The 24,279-nt window shown below is 38.3% G+C and overlaps 1 protein-coding gene across 23 annotated transcripts in view; it reads left to right on the plus strand.

The window, feature by feature from the left end:
* Positions 1–24,279, plus strand: part of LOC107997070 (voltage-dependent calcium channel type A subunit alpha-1) — a 154,926-nt gene that overhangs the window by 35,599 nt on the left and 95,048 nt on the right. For all 23 annotated transcript variants that reach the window (XR_003697534.2, XM_062073400.1, XM_062073411.1 and 20 more), the window contains exon 2: positions 4,311–4,553. Coding sequence is in view for 22 of the 23 variants with exons in the window: in XM_062073400.1 (XP_061929384.1) it covers positions 4,312–4,553 (242 nt within the window). In the remaining variant the exon portion in view is untranslated. The remainder of the gene's footprint in view (positions 1–4,310; positions 4,554–24,279) is intronic.

The following is a 24,279-nucleotide window of genomic DNA, read 5'->3' on the forward strand; positions in this document are numbered from 1 at the left end:
TATTGACGTATTTATTTCAAAATTCGATATTTTGCCTAAAATTTAATCGTCAATTATAATTACCAACTTTGGTCTATCCGATGTTATTAACGTTCGGTATTTTCGAAAATCAATTTACGGTATTTGGAAACAGAATCCATTAGATTTCAACAACCTAAATATTACAATACGTAAACAATTTTTCCTTCCTGTTACAAATCGTCGATTAAAGAAGTATAAATTTTCTTTCATGCCAGCGTATCGGGAATAATAATTACACAATTTATTTTATTAATATCAAAAAATTTGTCCGAAAAAGGAACCGATTATGAAAACGAGTATGATAAACTGCCATCTATTCGCCAAAGGTTAAAAGTTAAATTGAACTTTTCGTATTTCAAATGAAAGTAGTTTCGAAATAATCCAAACTATTTTCCACGACTATGGAATATATGAAAATTCGCATCGTTGGTTATCTAAATTCTCATTAATTCTCTCTCTTTCTCTCTCTCCAACGTGGAAATAAATTTGCAAAAATCGTGAATAGGTTGGAGAAGAGAGGCTAGACGAAAACAGATTCGAATACAGATCGAGAGAGATTCTCTCAGATATTCAGTACACGTCAACGGAGGGGGGAGGGAGGTGGTTGATGTACAGAGAGGTGGTGGGTGAAAGAGAAGGGGAAACAGGGGTTGCCGGGTAACAGAGAGGTAGGATAAGAGTTCCCAGGGGTGCCTAGCAACCTGTTGCTACCCTAAAATTTCGACCGGCTGGAAATGAAGTGTGGGTGGGCAGGGATGCGAGTATCTACGAATGTACTGGGTGTTTCTAAAAATTCCGAATTCCAAATTTCTCTGCTCGAATAATCGTTGTTGAATTCTCCCTTGGATTTAAGTCATTGGATTGTGATTTCAATTTCACTGAAAATATAAGAATTAAAATAAAAAGTCACAAAATTAAAGCAGTTATTGCTAGGCTCTTAGGTGAATATGATAAAATTTGTAACGAAAAGGCTTTTAAAAAAATTGCACGTTTCCTAGTTCTGCATTGGAAATCCATAACATAACGAATATATTATTTTATGGCAGAAAGATAGGGTGTGAATAATCGAACGGGGTAGCATCATAAAATGGAAAGCGACATTTATTTTTTTTTTTTTACACAGAGCGTTTGATAAATGATTGTAAAAAAGGTTGTAGAGAGCAATAAAATTTTTTTTACGGTGATATTTTAGCGACAATCTTATCGATCCAAATCGAAGATCTATTTTTAACCCTCTGTTTAGCTGGCTCACTTTTGATCCATATCTCTGACTATATATATATAAATATAAATGATCTTTAGTTGGTATCTAAAATTCAGATATATGGGTCAAAAGTGACAGAGGATCGGCGATGGTTAATTTCAGAAAATGATTTTTTCCTCGAAACGAAATATATATTTTTTTCCTATAATTTCCCCAAAATATAATGATTATAACACGAATCTGTATATTATGTCATACAATAATATATAAAGCGCAAATAGATTTTCAATTGAAATAGAAAACCGCGTATCCGATTAGACGGATGAAAGGCGAACAGGAGGAACGCTCGAGGTATAAATTTCGAGGTGTCTTTATTGAAATTTCACGGAATGGATTGAAAAGATAAGCACGTATCGAATTACAAACGCGGTGGAAGGAAGGAGATTTTCGATTATCCGATCACCACTTGTACAGGGATTAATTTGTCGAGGCCGTGTTTTACGATGCGATAATTGGATGCCAATTAAAAATTAAAAAAATAAATTTCGTAAAAGCGTGATAGACAACGATCCCTTCGCGGCCATTACTTTCAGATATGGATGGACGTAAGTTGGTTACACGCGTAATGGATTGGAATTCATTTCGCGCAGTAGGCAAAATGGACGTAGCCAGATATTAATTCGCTCGTGCAAATAACGACAGCGCGGCGTTGTTAGCGCGGAAATCATCGCCGATGAATATTCCGCGCCACGATCCAATCTACCTGCTGCCAGTCGAATCGAATCGAATCGAAAATCACGTATTGCTTTCCTCATCGAGAGTACGTTGCGTCCTAATCGAATAGTTTTTCATCCTTCGACGAGAGAAACGATTCTTCTCCCTCTGAAAAATAAAAATTGAAAAAAAAAAAAAATAAATAAAGGAAAAAGTATAATCGTCTCCAATTTCTATCCGCGATAACGATCGTGTTCGATTATGTGTTCGCCTCTGTACGAGGCGCGCCATGATACTACGATGATCCTTGATACAATTTACTTAAAGCGGAAATCGAAGAAACTGGTAACGAGATTTCGAAGCTACCGGATGCACCGTGAATCCTCCAGTAGTTTCCTACCACTATCTCGAGCTCCATGATATATATATATATATAATTAATAAAGTTATGTAATTTTCGAGCTTCGAAAAGAATTGTTTAATTAAAAAAATGAGTGTTTCGATATCGATTCGAGGAGGACGAACGAAGAAGATGAATTGAGTAATTGAAATGCAAGCAAGAGATATCTGGAGAGATATTATTTCTTCCGTTCCCTCTTTCGTTCCCGATTTCTTTTAAGCCGAAAGGATGGCTGCTTGAACACTCGTGAAACGTAATAAGGACAAACGGGTATGACGAGATTGCGTGGAGGGGAAGCGAAGTTGGCGAAATAAATGGAACGTACAGTGGAGGTGACTTGAGGGAAAAATACATAAGGATAACAAGGGTTTGCGTGGCGACAGTGGACGAGGATGGGATTTATGGCATGCTACTCCTCCTCTTTCTTTCCTTCCTTCCTTCTTTCCTTCTCGTCCATCCCTCTCTATAAATTACAATTATCGAGGCTGTGGCATCGGGATAATCAGTCGGTTCAGCTTGACCTTCGCCAACTTTAACTTGGTCGGCTGTACAGTCGTTGTTCGGTGGTGGTGGTCTATGCATCGGCATAGAAAATAATTCTTTTTCGTTGTCCGCTCTTCTTTCGTAATTAGAGTGAGAATTATTTTTAACCGGCTTTGCCTACTTTTAAAGGGCGTGGAAGAAGAGGAGGGTTCTCAGAGTATTATAGTTTTTTAAATCCTGGTTTCTTTTCGCAGGAAAACATCTGAGGACAGGTTAAGGAGGAGGGAGGGAAAAGCGTTGAAGGTTTTCTACAATTTTTATTCCAAGATAATTACATTTGAATAGAGAAGAGAAGGTTTCTCTTTTCGAGGGAATATTTCGCCAAGTTTGAGAATCGCTTAGGGATGAAATGAAGAAGTTTAAACCGCTTGATAGGCCGCTGTCTGACTATATACGGAGTTTAATCACTTTCGATAGTGACTGGCACGAAGCCGTGTTAAATTATGGGAAGAGGATAAGTTAGTTTCAACGAGTAATCATTCATTTATTTCACTTTTGCTGCCAGATGTATCTTGAATTATAATTATCGTGATTATCGATCGAGGATTAATCTCTGTTACGTGATTTAGCTTCTTTTTTTAATATTTCTCTATAATTAATAATTTAGTTAATCAATTTCTGTGAATCTTTTGAAGGAATTAGAAGAGAGACGTTCAAGAAAATGATATTTTTAGAATTGGTTGTAACTACATGTTTAATTCACTCTTGATTTAATTGATTTCATCGTGGAGACAAGTATCGAAGTATTCCATCGTGATGGCTTGTCGATGATTCTATATAAATATGGTTATATTCAAAAGAACTCGTATCTCGAGTTTCTTTCGCGTCGGCGTGAAAAACCAATTACGGTTTATCAAACTTTTCCATATGGCGGAGATAAACTGAGATATCAGTTGAAATTGACGTTAGAAGTGTACGAAAAACTTTTCGTATCGCTTGACGCCACGATCGAAGGGTCGCGAAGAAGCAGCGTAAAAAGTTGTAATAAAAGAAAAACAAAAAAAAAAAATCTATCGATGATATATTCGTGGAAGTCTCTAAACAAACATACGAGTGGCGGATCGCGTGACTTGGACGCGTTCTTGATACCTCGAGATTAGACTAGTCAACGTACTAACCCAATTAAGGTGAAACGGTTTTTACTTTTTTCCCCTTACAATCTTCTTAATATTCGTTCGATCTGTCACGCCTCATCAGATGTGCTAATTTTGCATCGACCAAGCTTGCTCTCTCACTCTCCCCCCTTCATCCAATTTTTCTTGTATTTACGTCATCTGCTTTTATTAATATTGCGAAATGTTAAAGTATTATAATATATTTCTCTTATAAAAGTGTTTTAGTAAACTAACTTTAACTTTAACTTTTAACAGCCGAAAGGAAATGTCGTCTGATTCTTTACTAACAAGCGATGACTTTTTTTTTTTACAGGATGTTGGGTGGCGTGGGAGGCCGGCACATGTCTACGCGTCGGCGTGGCAGCAGCCCGCTGGTGCGTGGAGGTGCGGGCCTCACAGGATATGCCGGACCAGGGGCCTCTGGAAATTCGAACGATGTTGCTGCAATACCACCGGATATGCAGAGATACGCTGGAAGAAGGCGCAGAGCGGTCACAACTAGTGATCACAAGAGCTGCGCCCTTGTGCAGACACGTATTAAACTCGGCGATATCATGTGAGTTTTCATTCATTTTCTTCATTGATAACTTATTAATTTTTTGCGTTTTTTTTTCTTTTTCTTTTTTGTACGAAATAAGATAATAGGGTAAAACAGGGTGACTGTTGGTATTATCGGGAAAACTGAAAACGCTGAGGTCGATAATACAGTACCCTTTTCAATGTTATTATCGGAGAATGTTTCTTTGAAATATTGATCGTCGGTTATGTAGAATACCGTCGAGTAGTTACCCTTATATAAGGGTTACCGATTAATGGTAAGCTATCGATTATTTAGTAGAATTTGAAAGTTGTCCGATCATAGTTCGATTGTACTACTGTCAATAAGAAAATTGCAATCTTGGCAAATGTACTTTCATCGCGATTTATTACCAACATCTCGCAATCGATTTATTGGCTCGAAAAATTAGGGCGTTTCATGGAATACGAGATGGCGACAGATACAATTTGCGGCTGACCATACTGGAGTATACACTACTGCGGTTGAATTAAGGTCTGACGTGACGAGGTGTCTGTACTTTCGACGCGGTCTTCGGTGCTCTTTATATTATCGATTAGTCTTCGATTATTTGGCCATTACTTTTTATTTTTAGCCTAGACTGTCGTTGTCCGTTTTGCTAAATTTAATTACAATTTTTAAATACTCCCGATTTTTTATCACTCTCGTTTCTTCGGTGAAATTCAACGAATCAAATGATCGAACTTATTTCCATATCGATAAATCGAAAGCGTTATCCATCGTTTACATAATTTATGAATAATTTTTCGAGTTGTTCGCACGAAATTTTGATCACCACGACAAAAAAAGGATATTATCGTGAAAGTATATTATCGTCAAGGTTCTCGACCTTTCCCATTATAAACGACACAAACGTCGATCTTGCGATTTTCTCGATTAATCTTATCCGGATCTTTCGATTCAATGTTATTTTCTACATCGTTGTAACCAGCGAATCAACGTTTACTACTTTAATTTCTTTGAAGACGCATTTCTCGGATTTTCGAGATGGTATTAAATGGCTGCAATATAACTTATCCCCGAAGAAAATGTATCTTTACGACAAATTATAACAACGATCATGCAACAACGAAATCATCGAGACCAAATACGTTTTACAAGGATTAAATAGGTCGCGATCGAATCTGCACGTTCCTCGTCGCAAGAATTCGATACAAGAGTTGGATTCGAAGGAGCCCAACGTGTTTCGCAATCTTTTAAGGATTTCCAATTTACGTGGTCCCTTTATCCACCAGGTTGTCCTCCAAACCTGGAGGAAAGGGCCAATTCCCTGTGAAATCACAACTAGATACACGCTACAACGTCCGATCATTGGTTTGTATGCGATCACTGGCAAAGCCTAGTCAAGCAGTTTCTCGTTCTCCCTCCCTCTCTCTCTCTCTTCCCTTCTATGGTCACTGTGGTGTGTCACTGTAGTGAATCGAGTCTCAGAGTCGCGAAGTCGAGTCGACTCGGTCGTGTGTTTCAGGCTGGTTGCCGGCTGCCGCCGTGAATCAATACCCGCATTGCGCGTGCCACCTCTCTTTCTCTTTCCCTGCTCTTCCATCCCCCTCGCTCTCGCTCCTAGTGCTGCTCTCTGCGTGGCCGTCTCTCTCTCTCCCTCTCTTCCTCTTCCGATTCGCCTCATCCCGTTCTTGCCCTCCTCCACGTGTTCTCCTCTCCTCCTTTCTCTCGACGGTCTTTCTCGACGTTCCACTCTCCTTCGTATCCACTTTCCTTCTTTCACTGTTCACTGCCCACCCTATTCCCCGAATATGTCTTCCTTTGGCCCGTGTTGCTCTATATTTCTTATCTCGGACGCGTTATCACGTGTCCGTTTCATCCACCTTCTCTCTCCATCCGCGCTTTCTTTTAACAGTCTTTCGGTTTTGTTTCCTTTTTTTTGGTTTATCGGTCTTATTTTCTTATTCTAGAATTATTGGCCCCTCTTCTTTTTCTTCTAATTTATCTTTCTTCTCTCGATTTTTTTTTTTTCGTTTCTTCCTTTCTCCGTTTACTTTTAACTTGCTCTGCATCATCGTATTCGGTCTTTCTCTTCCCTTTTTCCGTTTGCTCGGCTTTTCTTTTCCCCCGTTTATTTCCCGTGCTTTGTATTCTTTATTTCGGACTTATTATCTTTTCATCGAGTTTCCTTCCTTTCGTTTATTCCTTTTTCGTTATCTTGTTCGACTTTTCATCGGTTTTTCTATCCACGAATCCTTCTCGAATTTCTCTGTCTACGTGCTCGAAGAAAGTGGACGCAAGGGGAAATATGGACGAGAAAAGAGAAAGTAACGAGCATGGTGTAGAATTTGGTATAGAATGTATCACGCGCGTGACACCGACCTCGAAGGGTTGCTCAAGCGATCTTCGATCTTTCGAGAAAATGGACAGGAATACAAAATAATAGGGAAGCGAGAAATACGAATAAAATTTCGTAGAAAATTTTCTTTCTCCAAAATCGACATTCTGTATCCTCTTAAATTGTATAACATAAATGATACAAATTATACGTATAATCGTATGCTCTCTCATCTCAAGGTTTTACATAAAAATATTAAAAGTCAGTAATAAAAAATTCAAACAAATTTTGGATATTTTATCTCCTATTTATAAACTGCTACTTTCGTAACATTTGTTAAAGAATGTTTAAGATTTCGCAGATCTCTTTCTCTGCATAATTGATGAAGAAGAAAAAAAGGAAAATACGAGATATAATCTTTTACGTTACTGTCTTTTGATATTTTTAAGAAGAAAGAAAAATTATTATCATTTCTTTTTCAAATGTCGAAAGATTCTCGCAATTTGTTGTTGATTTTCGATGTCGTTGTGAAAACAACTGTAATGCCTTGGGGTCAGTAAACTTGAGAGAGAATCGTGGTTTGCTGTAGGTGGAGGGTAGCAGAGGTTCGCAAAGCCTCTTCTGGGAATGATATTTTCTCATAAGACGGTGAGAGCGTAACGGGTGTCCGACTACTTGTCTGGATTTTATTTCGAGAAATAAAACGATACTATCTCGAACGTTATTCCATCTTCATAAATTCGAATTAGAAATCAAAACCAAAAAATTGTATCATTGACTCGTTGATATACTGGATAAAGAAAATCAGATCTCTCTTGCTCTTCGATAATTATATTCGAACGATATTCCAGAAAAAATTGAAAGGTAGATAAGTAAATAAAAAAGTTATTAACATAATTTTATGTTAGTTTTCTTGTAGTTATATAAGGATATATAAGGATGTTTTCTATAAATTGTATAATTATAATTTTGAATTTTAATAAAAAAGGAATAATTTATTTTTAACTCCAAAATTTTTTTCGTAAAAGAATTAAGAAAGATTAAGAAAGCATGAATAGACGAATATTATTTTAAATGTTTAATTCGTATAATTATTTTTAGGAAATTGAAAATATAATGTCTGCTAAATTAATAAGTGAAAATAGGTTAATAATTTTTCACGGTTTTGATTAATATATTAAAAATTAAACGATTTAAAATCGTAATAATAAGAAAAAATTATTAACATCGAATCGTGCATTTTTTTCATTTTATAAAAATCGTTGAACCAAATGGAATCAAATACAAATTAAATCACATATTTTTCATAGCACCCGAAATCCGTTCAAAAAACAAAAAATATTATTTATAAAATTAATTGTTATTTCTTTCAAACAGAAAAAAAGGATGAAAATTTGACTTACGTCACACCACTTACACGACAGAAATCCACCAATATCGGTTGACGTCAATATTTACTATATATCATAAACCTCTACAATATTCTTTGTTAATTAAATAAATATTTCCAAAAAGAAAAAAAAAAAGGAAATACTTATCCCATAAATACTCCAATTTCCCAAATATTTCAATAAAAACGAAGCAAAACGATCGATATCTTCTCCGATAGATGCACGATTGTAGCAAAAAGGAAAAAAAAAAATAAAAATTCACGTTTCTGCCAAGACGTCGTCGTTGCATCGCCGCCGAGATAATTGGTTTTGCGATATTACGTGAGAGACACACACACACACATGTGGAGGTGTCGAATTAGGCGACCTAATCAAAGAGGTTTAACTGGAGAAAAGGAGGAACGATTCGAGGCGATGGGCGAAAGGTTGGAAAGGTGAAGAAGGAGAGCGTTATAAGGACGACGTGTTACGGTCATCACGTGTATCGTGTCAACGCGTGAGATAGAGAGAAAGAGAGAGAGACGAGGTGGAAACCTTATTGTCTCTATTATCCTCGGCATAAGGAGACGTAAATCCATTTGGCTTTGCCTCGATGCATACCGTACCCTTACGTTAGAAGACCAATAGATGACGAGGCTAACGGGGTTCAGATGACTTGACTTACGAAGCCCCGTCCGTGCGCTCTCTCGGTGCAACGCACCGTTTTCCTCTCGCCTTTCTTGCTCCCCGATGAATGCGGGTCATAGAATGGACGCGTTCCACTTTCCCTCCTTTGCTTTGCTCGTCACCGGCCAGATTGAAAAGCACCGAGTAAAGAGGATCCCCCACAATTTTTTCGTCAATTGCGTTCTTCCCAATTTCGGTTTACATACGCGCGATTTCTCCGATATCGGGGCTTCTTTGTTACTTGGTTTGTGGATTCTTCGTTATTTCGGACGATACTTTTCTTTTTTTTGATAAATGATTGGAATTCAATGTCTATTTTATCGTATTCTTACGCTTTCTTGCGAAGATTCGGGCTAAAAACCGTGATTCTTGTGCCATTGTTACGATGATTTGGAAGAGAATCTTTCAAAAGGAATAATTGCATTCATCGATATGACGATTGTGCATCTGTTGCACTTGCTAACGAACAGTCAGGAACCGTAACGTGGCCAATTTCGTCGTCGATCTTGCATACAAGGGAAAAGTTAAAGGTCGAAGCATAGGTCGAGAGAAAATGTAGCTTTTTAAAGTAATGAACGTTTGCTAAATATACTTTTTATACATTTTTCAGCTTATTTTCAGAGTTTCATATAGATAGACTTGTTGGAACTTCTTACCTCGAATTAATCGAAAAGAGGAAGGTACGAGAAAAATCAAAATTTATAAATTTAGTCCTGTAAAAATAATTCTTCGTTTCTCAGTTCGTATTATTAACATTCCAAAATTATCTCATCCAAAATTATTTGTTCGTAAAAGAAAGAATTTATAAAATCGACGAAATTCAAATTCAATTTTGTATATACTTAAACATCGCTTTACAAAGGTTTGTTCTTCTACAAATGAAAAAAGAAGAAAAGGAAATGTATCCCACCTAAAAACGAACCGTCTCGCAACTACTTTCTGCCAGCACGTGCAACCGTGACGTGTATCGCCGGGTATAATTATTTCTAACCGAACAGCGTATAGCATTTTATAAATATCGCTCGTTGCACACTCGACGAGAGAAATTTGTGCGAAAAATATGCTGCCCCGTTTATCGGGCGCAGCTCAATATATGCGAGTACAAAAAGTTAACTTAACCTATTAATTGCTGCCGACCTATTTATAGGTTAGTTTCCAACCTTCGAGCGCATATACGGGTTTGCGTAAAATCGTTTCTCGCCGTCCCTCTATCGGCCTCTGTCCCTTGGAAAAAATAAAATGCATCTCCACCGTTTGTTGTTTGCGCGTTCACACTTTGATTGAAATTCGAGGAGAGGGGAAAAAGGAACTTGGACGATCGTTCCACGTGGCAAAAGCTTATCCATTGCTTTAATCGTGAATTATCTTGCAAATGTAAATAAGTCGTTGGACCAGGGCTCTGTCGTTCTAATAAACAAACTAACCTCAAATATTGGATTCCACGTTTTCCTATTCCCGTTCAACGAAATCGTTTTCGCAAAGGAAAATATTGAGATCGTCTCGGGAAGAGTGTTGATTAATCGAAATGTCTGGGATATTTAAAATGGAACCAGCTCGTATTGGATATACGAAAATATTTCAAATTTAATTTTGGTGCAGGGGAGATGTTGAATTTCCATAGATAGAAGGACAGAAAGGGGCAGAAAACAAAACATCGTCGCGGGTTTCGTCACTCGGGTGAGGCGAAGCGAGGCGGGCAATCTCCGTCAAATCGCGGTTAATCAGAGGCAGGAATGTTTAATCGAATCATTCGATCGGTCTGTCAAAGGTCTTGCAGGTGACGTCATTGGGTCAGTCGCCAATCAAGATCGGAGAGGGGAAGGTTGGGATATGATACAGCCGATCGAGCACCCGGCTAAAAACACACGTCCCCGTTGATCGATCTGCTACTGATCATTCTCTCTCGGTTCACAACTTCTCTGACGTCCGTGCATTTTGAATTGAAGGAAGGGACGAAGGGTGGTCCAAACACGATCAAAAGAATGGAAAAGGTTTCTGGAGATATTATCTTCTTATCAAGTGCAGTAATGGGTTGTGGGTAAAGTAATTTCTGCATTGAACTATCATTTCGAGAAGTCGATTTTCAAAATTTTCCTCCATTTTCTTATATTTCCAATTTTTGGAAATTTTTTTTATAGGAAGTGTGTACAGAAGAAAAATCAGTTTATCATTATTAATGTATCTCTATGTGTAGTCATATTTTAAGTCATTTGAATTTCGTGTATCGTAAATCTGTTATGCTAGTAAATGGTTTTTATATGGTATTTATTTGCTATTAACAATTTCATCGTTCATTCTTGATGACATTAATGTATGTAGTTTTGGGTAATATTACGTATAAGCGTGTTATCGCTCTCATAAAATTTTTCGAGAGTCGAAAAAATCACGAGAAGAGAGAGAGCTATTTCTTCGTTATAACAATTACAAAAAAAATTGCAAATTTTGGCTGATTGTTAAAACATCAGAGGGGAGGTTCGATTTCTTCCGACGAATGAAATTCGAAAAAGTATACGAATAAATTACAAACGGGGAGACGAAAATTTCGGGCCAAGGTTTTTCTCGCGATTATTTTTTGATCGACGGTATCTTTTCGAAATATCATTTCTGTTTCTTGGAAATATTTGAACACTGGACACTTTGGATATTATCCAACGTGTTTGAAGAAATTGTCGCGTTGCTGATGGAACCGGGACAACGGGGGATGCATCTATTACAGAAATTTTCACGACAGTCGGTTAAACTTATTTCGAATCCGAAAATAACATATACTCGTCGTCGTTGAGCGAGTTTATCAATTTAGGTTAGGTTAGGCACGAGAGAGAGACAGAGAGACGTGCATCGCCGAAGAGTCGCGCGCTCTGCCAAGTAAATTTTTCATCGATGTCCAGGGAATGCCGAGTTTTCCCGAGCATAATTTCCACGGCGGAAAATCATTGCAATTTGTACACGCATCTCTAGATTATCAGAAATATCCTCTCGAGAGAGAATACGAAGGAGAATGAAGCGCAGTCGATGAACTACTCGCAAAAAGTTTTCGATTGAATAGGAAATTTCGTTTCAATTTCATTTTCGAAACGAATATAAGATACGTGGAAATATCAAAATCGATATATAAAAATAAACGAAGATAGTCATTTAGAAGGAGAATAGAAATTTTGGAAAAATTTGTTCTCTGCTATTTCTCATCTAATATTTTCGTGTTGAACTTCATTAATTATACTACTTTCTTCTCGTTCCTCCAACGAAGAGGAAAACGTTTAGCTATTTTTTCTCGCTCTTCTCGCAGAAAGAATTTTAATTCATTAACTATACCTTCCTCCCCCTCTATTCTTCCCAAAGAATTTTACTACATTGGCTATACTACTTTCTTCCATTCTTTCTACAAAGGGGGAATTTCAGTGCACCGGCTATACTACTTTCTTTCACTCTTTTCATTCGATTCTTCCCCATCCACAGAGGGAATTTTAATACACTAGTCATACTACTTCCTCCCTGTACTCCTCCCCCTATACTCCGAGGGGATCATAATTCACTGACTATACTACTTTCTTCCTTCCAGTTCCTTAGTTATACCACTTTTTCTCGCAAAAAAAAAATTTTTTTCAAGAAACTTTGCCCATAATCACGTTGGCAAGTAATGTTTGATTATTCGCAGCAAAGAGGGTTTCCTCCTAGGAGAATGAAAGGGACGATGCAATAAAATTTATTTTATCGAATTATATCAGCAAACGGATGATAGAAGTTTATTCTTTCAGGAGAGAAATTCTTTTTTCTTTTTCTTTTTCTTTTTTTTCACAATCGCTGAAACGGCAATTCGAGTAGGAACGCGGGGTCCGAGTTTTTTTTTTTTTTTTTGCTAACGACGGTCAGCCTTATAATTAAATTCTTCCGCTTGATCGTCGATCTCGGTCTTCATTAGCGGTTTCCGACGTTATCGTACGGTTAATTTTATTCCTCGTCAAGGGCACGAAACGTATAATTTTAATTAACGCGTTTTCGATTATTTTCGATTATCGGGAGAAAGTTTCAAGTTCACGTAGAAAATTTGACGACTCAAATGTTTATCCTGACGATATTATTTCCATTACTACGATTAATATTTTTATTCTCCTTCCAAAAAGAGAAATACATTTTTTTAATTACAAGGAACATCTCCCTTATCGTTAAAAAGACACGGTCTTAAAAATCCTTACAAATTTACAAATTATTCCAATACGTTCGATTTGAATTCGCTCGAACGACGTTTCCCCAAATTTTCGTCAAAAATTCTAATTTCGAGAGGAAGAGAGGAGGCCGCTCATATTCCGCACAGGAAACTTTCTTTCCCCGCTCGAGGAAAAAAAGAGTCTCGGTGACCGAGGTGAACTTTTCTAATTAAAACTTGGCCTAGCGATATGCAATCGTAGGTTATATAAAACAAAATCGTCGGTTAAGGTATCGGTTATCGTCGTGTATCGGTATCCCCCACGTCGTTCCCTGTAGAATGGAATCGAGCGAGAGGAGCTGTTTGCGAAGGGTGGATGGAGAGCGCGCGCGCGCCCCTCTTTTAGAGAGGGTGGAGGAGGGAGGGGAGGAGGTGGGGAAGGCCGGGGTAGGCAGTCCAGGAGAGTTCGACGTCCCACATTTTCTCCAACCCCTGTCCACCACCCACGGTGCCTCCTCTTCCATCCCTCCCTCCCTCTCTCCCCTACTCCTCCCCTCCAACGGCTCTCCACACCCTCCTCTCCCCGCCCCTCCATCCCCCCGTTCCCCCAACGTGTCTCGACAACGTTTCGCGATCCCATCAACGAACGAAGGTCCACCAGCGCCACACCGAAGACACCTCGACGACGATGTGGCGCGCTTCATAGCATTTAACGTCCCCGGACGAAGGGGGATGGGACTGGGAACGAAGACGAAGGCGATGAACCGTGGTGGTAGGTGTATAAGCGCTCGTGAACTCGGGGGGCTATACAGGGGGAGGCGAAACAATCGTGGTGGGTTTTTTTTTCTTTTCTTTTCGAACGTTTACAGAGGAGGAGGGGGAGGAATAACGAGAGTTTCCGGGGGGAATACCCTTCTTTCGGAAGGAACCCTTCCCAGGGAGGAAAGGGTATACGTATACGAAATACACGCCACGTGTAATTCAAGTTTTTGTGTGTGTATCGAAGGCGACGAGTAATTGATCGGGTTATTATTTTTTTTTCGAGATATTCGAGGAATATTCGTCGCTTCGCTAAGATTTGGGATTGGAAAATTGATTTGATTGGATTTTCGTCGTTTTTCGAATATTCGACCTCTCTTTTGAGGGGGATGTTAGAATTAATTTTTAGGGCAGGGTATTATGAAGTTTTAGAAATTATGGTGATAATAGTAAGTTTAGAAAGAATAAAAATAATATTGAAACTTTGCTGAGGGAGAGTTTGCAAAGATTGATTTTATTTTATAAAGATTGTCATGCTCTAAATATTTCCAATGACTCGTATAAAATAGATTTATAGTTAATTTTAACTGCACAATTAAACTCGTGCTGGCCGCACGAGAGCTACGAAATTCTTCTAATACCTTTATTTTGAATTAATTTTTAACTCTCGTTCTAAGTTAGCTCATCTAATGAGTAATCGATGATCAAAATATCGTCTCATTATTTTCGACTCCATCTGATTGGAGATTCGATTAGTAAGCTATATTTTTTTCACCTTTTCCAAACGAAAATGACGAATACATTTGTTCCAATATCCTGAATATTAATATCCAATATACATATTTGACCATCGTTTGTTTCTTTGGAACAAATGGAAAATTTTTAAATTAAAAGTAGAATATCGATCATTGAAAAATATAAATGTATAATTTAGATAGGAGCAAATTTTCCGAATAAACGAAACAACTAAAAAGCAGCTTTTCGAATATATAATAGTTTATTATGCAAAAGAGTATCGAATTTTTAATAAATTGCATTACCGATATAATAATGTACATATAATAATAAATTTCGTGCATAATTAAAAAGATCTATACGCTTTGGCAAGCGTTTAAAATCAGATCCCAAAATTTGTAATTTCCCTTTGACACGTTTTAACTAAATAAGGTAGAATGCTTCACTTTTCACAAGCGACGATTTCGCGCATAATGCATCGTCCAAACGCGTTAACGCTGCAAAAAAAAAAAAAAAAGAAAAAACAGAGAAAGAAAGAAAAAGCGAAATGCAGAAACGATATAAACGGAAGTAATGGTGCGTCGCATGCATCCCGTGGTAGTCACGTTGTCAAAGTGCACGCGTACTTGAGATCGATTTCTTTCGCCCTCTCTCTGTCCCTCCGCCTCTCTTTGCCTTTGTCCCTTTTCATCCCACTTTCGTGAAAATACTCCGTGAATACACAGCGTACACAGACAGGGAAAAGGAATCTCTCTCTCTCTCTCTTTCTCACCGAGCGTCAGCCTCGTTCAACCACGGGTTCGTGCACGAAAAAACGCGGGGACCGCGGTAATTAAGATAATTGGGGTAATAATTTTTGACAGAGAGAAACATCACGCGATATACACTGTGTGCGTGTATATACAACGATCTGGAAATAGGGATATTTCAGGATGATGATTCTTTGTAGAATAAAATTCTTTCGTTTTCGAGAAAGTCGAAGTTGAAAACTTTTTAAACAAGTTGTTGAAATTGAAGTGTAAATGAGAGTAAGTAAGAAATATTAGAATTATTTAAACTTGTTGTTTTCGTTAACTGGCTTAAGACGATGCCACGTGTACGTCAATTGTACGAATTAACCAGAAACGGTTAACTGCGTTTACCACGAGGGGATGGTTCGCCGTTTCATTGTTCCGAGTACGCGTGATCCGATCGAAAGTTTCATATTGGGATACGGCCGTAATTGAGGAATCGTGCCGTTCGTTTAACTTTATCTCGATTCCGGGCGGCTCTTCTGTGCCTTATCGATCCTGCTAATTTCGCGTTAATTACTTATTTCCGTGAGATTTCGAAACGTGAGTTTAAATTTCGATCGTGTTATACTCGATTCTTGTGACGTAATTTAATCTATTTTTCATTTTATGGTTCATATGTATTGCTAGTAGGTCAAATTGAAGTTTGTAAATAAGAGGAGCGATGAAGTAATTTTTTTCTTACGTTGCAAATGTACACTTTTCTTTTCTAATTTCTAATCTTGCTTCCTTAAACAACAGTTTAAGTGACTTACAGTTACTTAATGTTTTGTTAATGAAAATTATTAGTTGAAAAGCACGGTGGAGACGATTCTTATCCTGTTATGAAATGAAAAATAGGTGAATTAAAATGTACGAAGAATTCACAGAGAAAAGAATAAATTAAGTATTATATCATAATTGTAATATAAATATTTCACTGTTTTTTACTTATTATTCTAATTTAACTTAAGTTGTATTAGATATTATCGATTTCATAGAATAATGAAATTGATGATGTTTGAAATATTTTCCTTGATTCTTTTCTTGAATTTTCGATATTACTTTCCAATAAAAGTATTTTTAAATAATATATTTCTATCTAATTAATTATAATATATTTCACTATAATAAATATATATACAAGTGCAAATATTTTCCATATTATCGTGCTTTAAAGTAAAAAATATTCCTATTCAGATCTATCCTACGTGATATTGCAAACATTGTTTTCTGATAGTTGTCTACGAATGGAGAAATTTTTATCCGTTTTCGAAAACATTCATTGGGAACAAATGGCGGGCAAAATGGCGGAGCTTGGCACAATTCGATATAGGTTATGGTGTTAGAGGTTGGCCAGGCAGGCCAGCAGGTTTGAAACCTGGGCAAACAGCCATTAGCAATCGATACTCGCGTAAACATTGGACCACCGTGCTCCAAGACGAATCAATTAATTTGCCACTTAATTCTGACCGGAACTGCGCATTCGCGTAAATGTTTGCACGCGATTCTCATTTCTCGATCGTGAAATTATATTTGCGTGATATACCGCGACCTGTGAACGTCCTGTTGAATATCCTGTTTTTTAATCGTCGTTCCATGATAAATTGCGCGTTAACAATAAGTCGAAGTGAAGGTTCAGAGCCCATCTTATTTCAGAAGGTGTTTTGTGATCAAATCTACTCGATAATTGATCGATAATATTAATGATAATTGAATTTACATTTGACATTAATTTTAATATAATAATCGTAATTTGGAATATTATATAAACGTTGATGTTGTATACGAGAAAATTTCAATTCGGATCATTTTGTTAATTATTTAGTGAAATATAGTTTAGAAATACATCATTTCAAATATCACTATATAATCGAATCGATAATTATTTTGTTTCTGATAAGAATTAAACGAATGGAATTATATTATAAGTAAAAATTTACGGTGAAATTCTTTTAGAAAAATATCGTGAGAGCGAAGAATCTGGAGAATTTAGCGAACGATCTAGTAATAATAATATAATAATGGTTCGAGATGCTCGAGGGTAATCGCGTTTTAACCCGCCACCCATACGTTCAGCAAAAAGCTTGAATTGCAAATTAATATACGTGGATGCAGAGGTCTGTTGTTGAAAATTGAGGACAATCGTGGTAAAAAGTTGCTCGATGGTACTGGGTGTTATGTAGAAGAGAAGAAGAAACGAGACTCGATATCATTTAAGAGGATGTCACTTAAGATCGTGTATGTCGTTTATTTTTATCAAACAACTGGAAATATTCAAGAAAACTAAAGTTTCGTCATTTACGTATTTTCCCGAGAAATTGAAATTATTGTTTTTAACTCGACTCTTTTAACTTAACCTCTTATAAACAGAATTTTACTTCGTTAAAGAAATAGAGATAAATATTATCGATCTTTGAATATAATCTGCAAACAAATTAATAATTGACAAAATTTTTCTTTAAAGATATAGAATAATCGATTGTACGATTTTTTAATTACGTATATGATATCATACATTAATTTCAGAGAATAGAATAGAAAAAAAAATCTGTCGAACTTTACATATCTCAATATATCTCGAGAAATCATAAAACACCAATCAAAGAGAGTGATACGCCTATATATATACATATATAACAACAACAGGCTTCCAAACGAGGACAAGTATATTTTATATCATAACGAGAGTATATTTTATATCCAAAAACTTCTTACTCGTTACCGATCGAGATTCTCTTAACTCAATTAAATCCTGCATTACCTACGCAGACGCGAGAATCTACGAATTGCCTATACGAATAAATAACGTAACGTGGTGAATCATGGCTGCCAATTGAAACGTTCCATTTAAGAAAAAAGAAAAAAAAATCACCATCCAATGAACGAAACAAAGAGGAGAGTCGTGATCCATCATCGTTTGTAGCCATTAGTTTCCCAGACGGTTTCTGGAACGATTTCCAGCTTGCGTGGCAGGCTGGACGCGGAAAGAAGAAGACAACAACGCGGGGAAGGGAGGGAGAAGGGGGGAGGAGACGTTATCGCAAATAGAAAAGGTAGGATGATGAAGACCGTGGCGAATGTCCCGGCGTTCGACCTGCAGGTGCAGAAAACTTGACCGAGTTTTCGAGGCACACGCGGTGCAGGGCGACCCAGATTTCACCCCTCCCTCTCTTCCTCCTCTCTCTCTCTCTCTCTCTCGTGCGCTCGATCCACCGTTTCCCCTTGCCGGGTAGGTAAGCTTTTGCGTATGAAAACCCCCATGCCCCCGTCGAGTGCGTGTCACGACCCTCCCATAACCTATAAACCCCGTACGGACATCGGGGTTGAATTTATTCCACCGCCGTTACTCCCTTGTAACTGAAACGTCGAGTTAATCGAATTTCGAACAATTTTTTACTTATTATCCCCTGGAATGTATACCTTGTCTCTCGTGCCGCCTCTTTTAGTTTGCAACGTGCTCGTTTCGAAACACAGACGAAGAAGTTTTTTATCATTTTCTTGCACGTTGTTGCCCCCCTGGCACGAATAAATTAAATTGTTTTTGCTACGTGTAGGTAATTTTTATTTATAGGGAGTAAAAGGTATTCGGCGTCTCAAATATTTTGGAAAGATGAAACTGGTTTTTAGATAAATTTAAAAAGATGGAGAATGTAATTTTGAGCTTACGAGTTTACGAGGTTTCGAATTTATTCTTTAATATCGCGGCTATAAATTCTCACCTATTTAATTTATTTTTTAGCGATGATTTTTTTCCATCCTCTGATCGTGGAAAATCTTGACGAGTTTAAAAAAAAAGATATGAAAGCACGTTAATAGAAATAAACGAATTTCAACGATGTCGCTGTATTTCCTTCAATGTAATCGATTAATAAATTAGTATCGATGTCACAATCAAACAATCGTTCACTTGTTCGCACGTAACTTCGATTTTTATTCCATTATTATTCCCTTCTATTTTTAGACAAATTAACGTCAGGTTATATCACGATATCACGAATAATGTTCACTCGCGACACAATATTCGCATATATTCACAAATTTAATCCAACGCAAACTTTACTTTAATGTATTATAAAATGCCTCTCCCTCTCCCTCTCCTTCTTACACCCGCTCGTTTAAAATTCATTTCTTTTCTCTCTCTCTCTTTTTTTTCTCAATCGTTTGTGCGTATAAATAGAAGGTATTTATATCGCGTTTAGCGCATGGTAGAAAAACAGATCGATGAGGGACGACGACGGTCCGTCGGTTTCCCTGAGATATCACCGGGAGTGATAACATCGATCGTTGCCCAACTGACGTCACGTGTGCGGTGAAAAACGGTGTAAATCAGCCGGCCGATCGTATTTTACCCCCCACCTCCCCGGGATTCCCCGTGGCCGATGGACTCTGAAAAATCTGCTTTCGAATAGATAGTCGCGCACGGGTTCCCGCCAAGTAAATAGAGCGCAGAAATTGCCGCGTGTACGTTGGATTGGGAAAGGAATAGAGAGAGAGAGAGAAACGGAGAGGCTTTTAAAGGCGTAAACGCGCGAGAAATTTGATTAAGGTTTCCTCTCGAGTTCTCCGATTGGCGAACGCGCGCTAAATGTTCTTCTTTTTCTTTTTCTTTTTCTTTTTCTTTTCAGGGGGGAGGAATTCGGAATTATTCGAATACGGATACGGTTTCGATCGAGTTTCACGTAGCCGCGCAACGTGTTACCGAGTTGAAAATTATCAACGCTCGATCGGTCGCGCGAAAAATGTAAAACTAATAAACGTCGGGAGAGTGGCTCGGTAGGGGAACTCGATCTTGGTTCGCCATTATTTCGTTTGCTTGTACAAAGATAATATAGTTTCTAAGAAGAGAAATGGATAATTTGAAATTGATCGAGGGATCTATCTATTATAACAACGGATGTAATTTTGAAAATTATACGTACGGGTGGAATATGTTTGAAATTCAGTTATGTGAATTTATGGAAGATATAATGAAATTTGATCAAGACATATTGAGAGGAAGGTTTTTTTTCGAAACAGAAAATTATCTATATATTGTGAATTGTTGTATTATATATTTTTTGATGTTGCTATCCTCTTACGTTTCGATAGAACGAAACAGGTGACAAGTAAGTTAAAAATGCACTTTCCTTTTTGAACTTTATAAACTGAATGAACTAAATTTCAAAACTTTACATTCAATAAACTAAGATAATCGGAGGTATAGATATATAGTGTTGTAGAAAAGAGTAAGCAGATTGAAAATAGCATACATATATATCTTCGACTAAAAATTATTTTTAAGAAGTTCGCCAATACTTTTTGAAAACCTGTTACAAGCGAATCGAAGCAAAGTTTAACAAGTAGTTAAAAACAAGGATCGATCGATTTAGAAATAATAGGATATACGATGATTTCTCGAAACAATATATATATATATATTCCAAGGACGGCGGTTCCGTGAAAATCTAATGGGCCATTCTAATATCTCGAGAATGTCATGCGACAGAATCGCGTGGGCGCGATTACGATGCGTCACCGAAAACTCACGTCGTACTTGTATTTCTGATTTATTTCGAGGAATAGTTCACGAGGAATAGTCTCTCTGGAGGGGCGTCGAGATCCATGGAAATCGCGGGTACCTCGAAGCGTGCGATATTATTACGATACCTTTTATACACACACACACAATGCGTCTATATAAAAATAGACTCGTAAGAAGAGATTATGCACCCCCCTTTCCTTTAAGACCGAGTTATTTATTCTTCCAAGTAGATGCATGCATAATGCAGCGAATATATATATATATATTTATTATAGCCAGGCTCTTTAAATTCTTTTGTCTTGGAGTGTTTTGTATCTTCTTCTCATCGATCGAATATGTATTCATTGTTTACCATGTGTATAACAATCGTCTTTCAATATTGGAATGAACTTTTTGAAGGTTCCTGTATCAAAAGTGATCCGAATTCTATCGTTCTGATTATTATATCGATAAAAAGAATTGGCGATAATTCCGAATATTTCCTTACTTCGATCATAGACGATTTCAGAGAAGCAGAAGACTTTTTGGAAGGCTGGAAAATCGATCGACCACGACGACCCCTGTTGGTCGAACGGAGTAGCTTGAATCTTATCTCCTGTTCGAGAACAGGCCTGGAGGATATGAAACGATGGCGTGTATCTGGAATGTTGGCCGATCGTTCGCCACGAATTGGGTAAATAAATCGGTCAGAGAAGAAGAAGAGATAGATTTTCCTCCATGTACATGTTACGTTCTTTCACACTGATCGATCCTACTCGTGGCTAGCTTGGTAGTCGAACTTTGGGCAAGTTTAATCGATGGCGACGAAGGCGAATTCGGCGAAGGAACGAAGAAGGAAAAGAAGTAATAGAGAGAGGGTGGTGAAGAAAAGGGCGAGGGGAGGAGACATATTGATTTTATCGCGTTCGCGTGCACTGGATCGTATCGTCTTGGTCGGGCAAGTCGTGCGTACGATAGTTTGCCAAACGACCCAAATAAAGGCGGTAAGAGAAGTGGGCGGCGCAGGGATGCCGATTCGTACAGATGGATTCAAGGTTTTTAGATAGGCTTGTGTTAGATAGAGGTGGTTGATCTTTCCTTGATCGAGGAAATTCGATTTCTCTGTTGATAAATTAGTTTATTTGTTAAGGGAAATATTAAATGGAAAGTTTCTCAATATTTGTAATAACTTTATTTATTATCGACGATTTATTATCCTGTTGTAAAAAAATATTTTCCGAAGAAATTGTATTTAAAAGGAAATTTACACGTGTGTGTGTCATTATTTTATTAAAATCCTTCGTAAAATAACAGTTATGTAAACCCTTGGCTTTTTATACGATGGATAAACTGGTTCCATTTTGCTCGATCAAAATTCTGAAACCGTTGGTATAAGCAATGAGCGAGTATTTTGTCAGTGGCACAACTGTTGTAATGTTTTTCTTCTTCGAGGTAGCGAAAGAACGAAATGAAATGAAAGATGAAGAAAAGGAAATAAAAAAAAAAAGAAACGGCAACAAGAATAATTTCGTCTCAAGAAATTCGATTTTGATAACATTTCGCGAATGATATTTTCGCTTCATGATAAATTTACGTTTCCTTCGTTGCAATGTTTGTTCATCGTTGTTTCGTTTGCTTACACGGCGAGGATCAAATATAAATACACACCGCATCTCGAAGGCAAGGAATTTAATAAATTTTAAATTTACGCCACGCGCGTTCAAAATATAATTCGCACGATCCAAGATTATTTCTGGTGTAAAAACACCTATTATCTCCCGAAAAATACAAGTAAAATATAAAAAATACAGGAATATTCTTCTCGTATTAAAATTCCCGATATACTCGATGTTCAACTCGGAGAGAACAAAATTAATTAAAAAATATTATTCAAAACTTGGAAGGAGGATCGAAACACCCGCGAATTAGATTAGATATCCCGGGAGCGAAATCATAGGAGCAGAAAAATAAATCGATCGACCGAGTCGACTCCGCTCGACCGAGCCCGAATTTTTCCAAACCAGTTTTCGCCCAGCTTCGGACAGTCCATTCCAGTTTGGGAGCCGGTTACGTTATGCGGGTTGGCGCAACATCGCGATGTTTTTGTTCAAGATAACAGAAAGGAACGATCAATGCCAGGCATTGAACGGCGGATGAACGATGCGCAAGAGCCAAAAACACCGGGAGTTAGAAGCGTTGGAAGTCAATAACCGGGACGATCACCTGCATTCGAACGAGAGAAACGAGGAGACAGCCAGCCTCCTCCTCCTCCCTCTCCCTTACACACACTTGGAGGCCACCTAGAAATCGTGAAAACGATCGCTAATCTCGCGCAACGTTCCACGCGATCGGTACAGTAGTAGTAGCGTAGCGTAAGGTAATGCGATCGGTCAGAAGGAAGCGGATAACAGGAAGAGCGGAGAGGGTGAAAGACAGAGAGAGAGAAGGAGCTCACGAAAGAAGGAAGGGAAAATGGAAGCGCTGGAAAGGGAGAGAGAGAAGGGAGGGAGAATCGGAGGGTCGTACGTATCGCATCAGGGTGTATGCACCGAAGAGGGGTAGGCCGCGGCGGGGGTCACGGAGTGCGCTGACCTACTGTTCCACATTCGTCGCACAGAGCAGCCTTCCTCCGAACTTCGTAGCGAACCCAGAAACCCAGAACTCTGCCTGCCCCCCTTCGCCAACCCCTCCTCGACCACTGCCCTCTCTCGCTCCTTGCCGAGGCCCTGTCTCGCTCCCGTTCCCTCTCTTTGTCCTTCTTCCCTTCCCTCCTCCCTTCTGTACACCCCCTAGCTTCCCTACAATCTCGCGGATTTAAAGCTGAATCCTTTATACCGTGGAATCGCGTGGAACGGCGGCGCAGCCAGCCATCCGGGTGCATCGCATCGCAGCGACTTTCTTTTTCTTTCCTTTTCTTTTCTTTTCTTTTTTTGTCCCTTCCTTTCCTCTTCCCCCTCCTCGGCCTCGGTACACGGACAGAAGGAGAACAGAGGCAGGGTTCTCTTTCGGGGACGAGAGCATCTCTTCTCGAGCTTTTTTGTCCTCTCAGTTTAAAAAAGGTCCGTCCTTTTTTTCGTCCGAGATTATGTGTGTATATATATATATATAGGATTTATAATAAGGATTTATTCAATGAACGTCGAAAGATTTATCGATGCGTTACTTACCCTCTTCCCTCTCCCTTCCCTCCGATTGCATTTGTTTTCGCGCCGCATCGATAACCCGGTTCTCGATTTCGTGCCACCGCAACCGAGGCTATTCTATATGCCAGCCAGGATAACCTAGAATATGGGAAAGCAAGATTTCTTCGCGAAGATCTTGACAGAATTTCTCGAGGAGAGGAGGCGCGATCGCGGTTGGAAAAGTTTCGTATCCAAGGTCTGCGGGTCAACTCGCGTTGAGGAGGGAGGAAGGTTCTCGAGGAGACGGCGTGCGAAAGGAGAGGGTTGATCAATT

Source organism: Apis cerana, linkage group LG3, assembly GCF_029169275.1.
Source record: "Apis cerana isolate GH-2021 linkage group LG3, AcerK_1.0, whole genome shotgun sequence".
NCBI lineage: Eukaryota > Metazoa > Arthropoda > Insecta > Hymenoptera > Apidae > Apis > Apis cerana.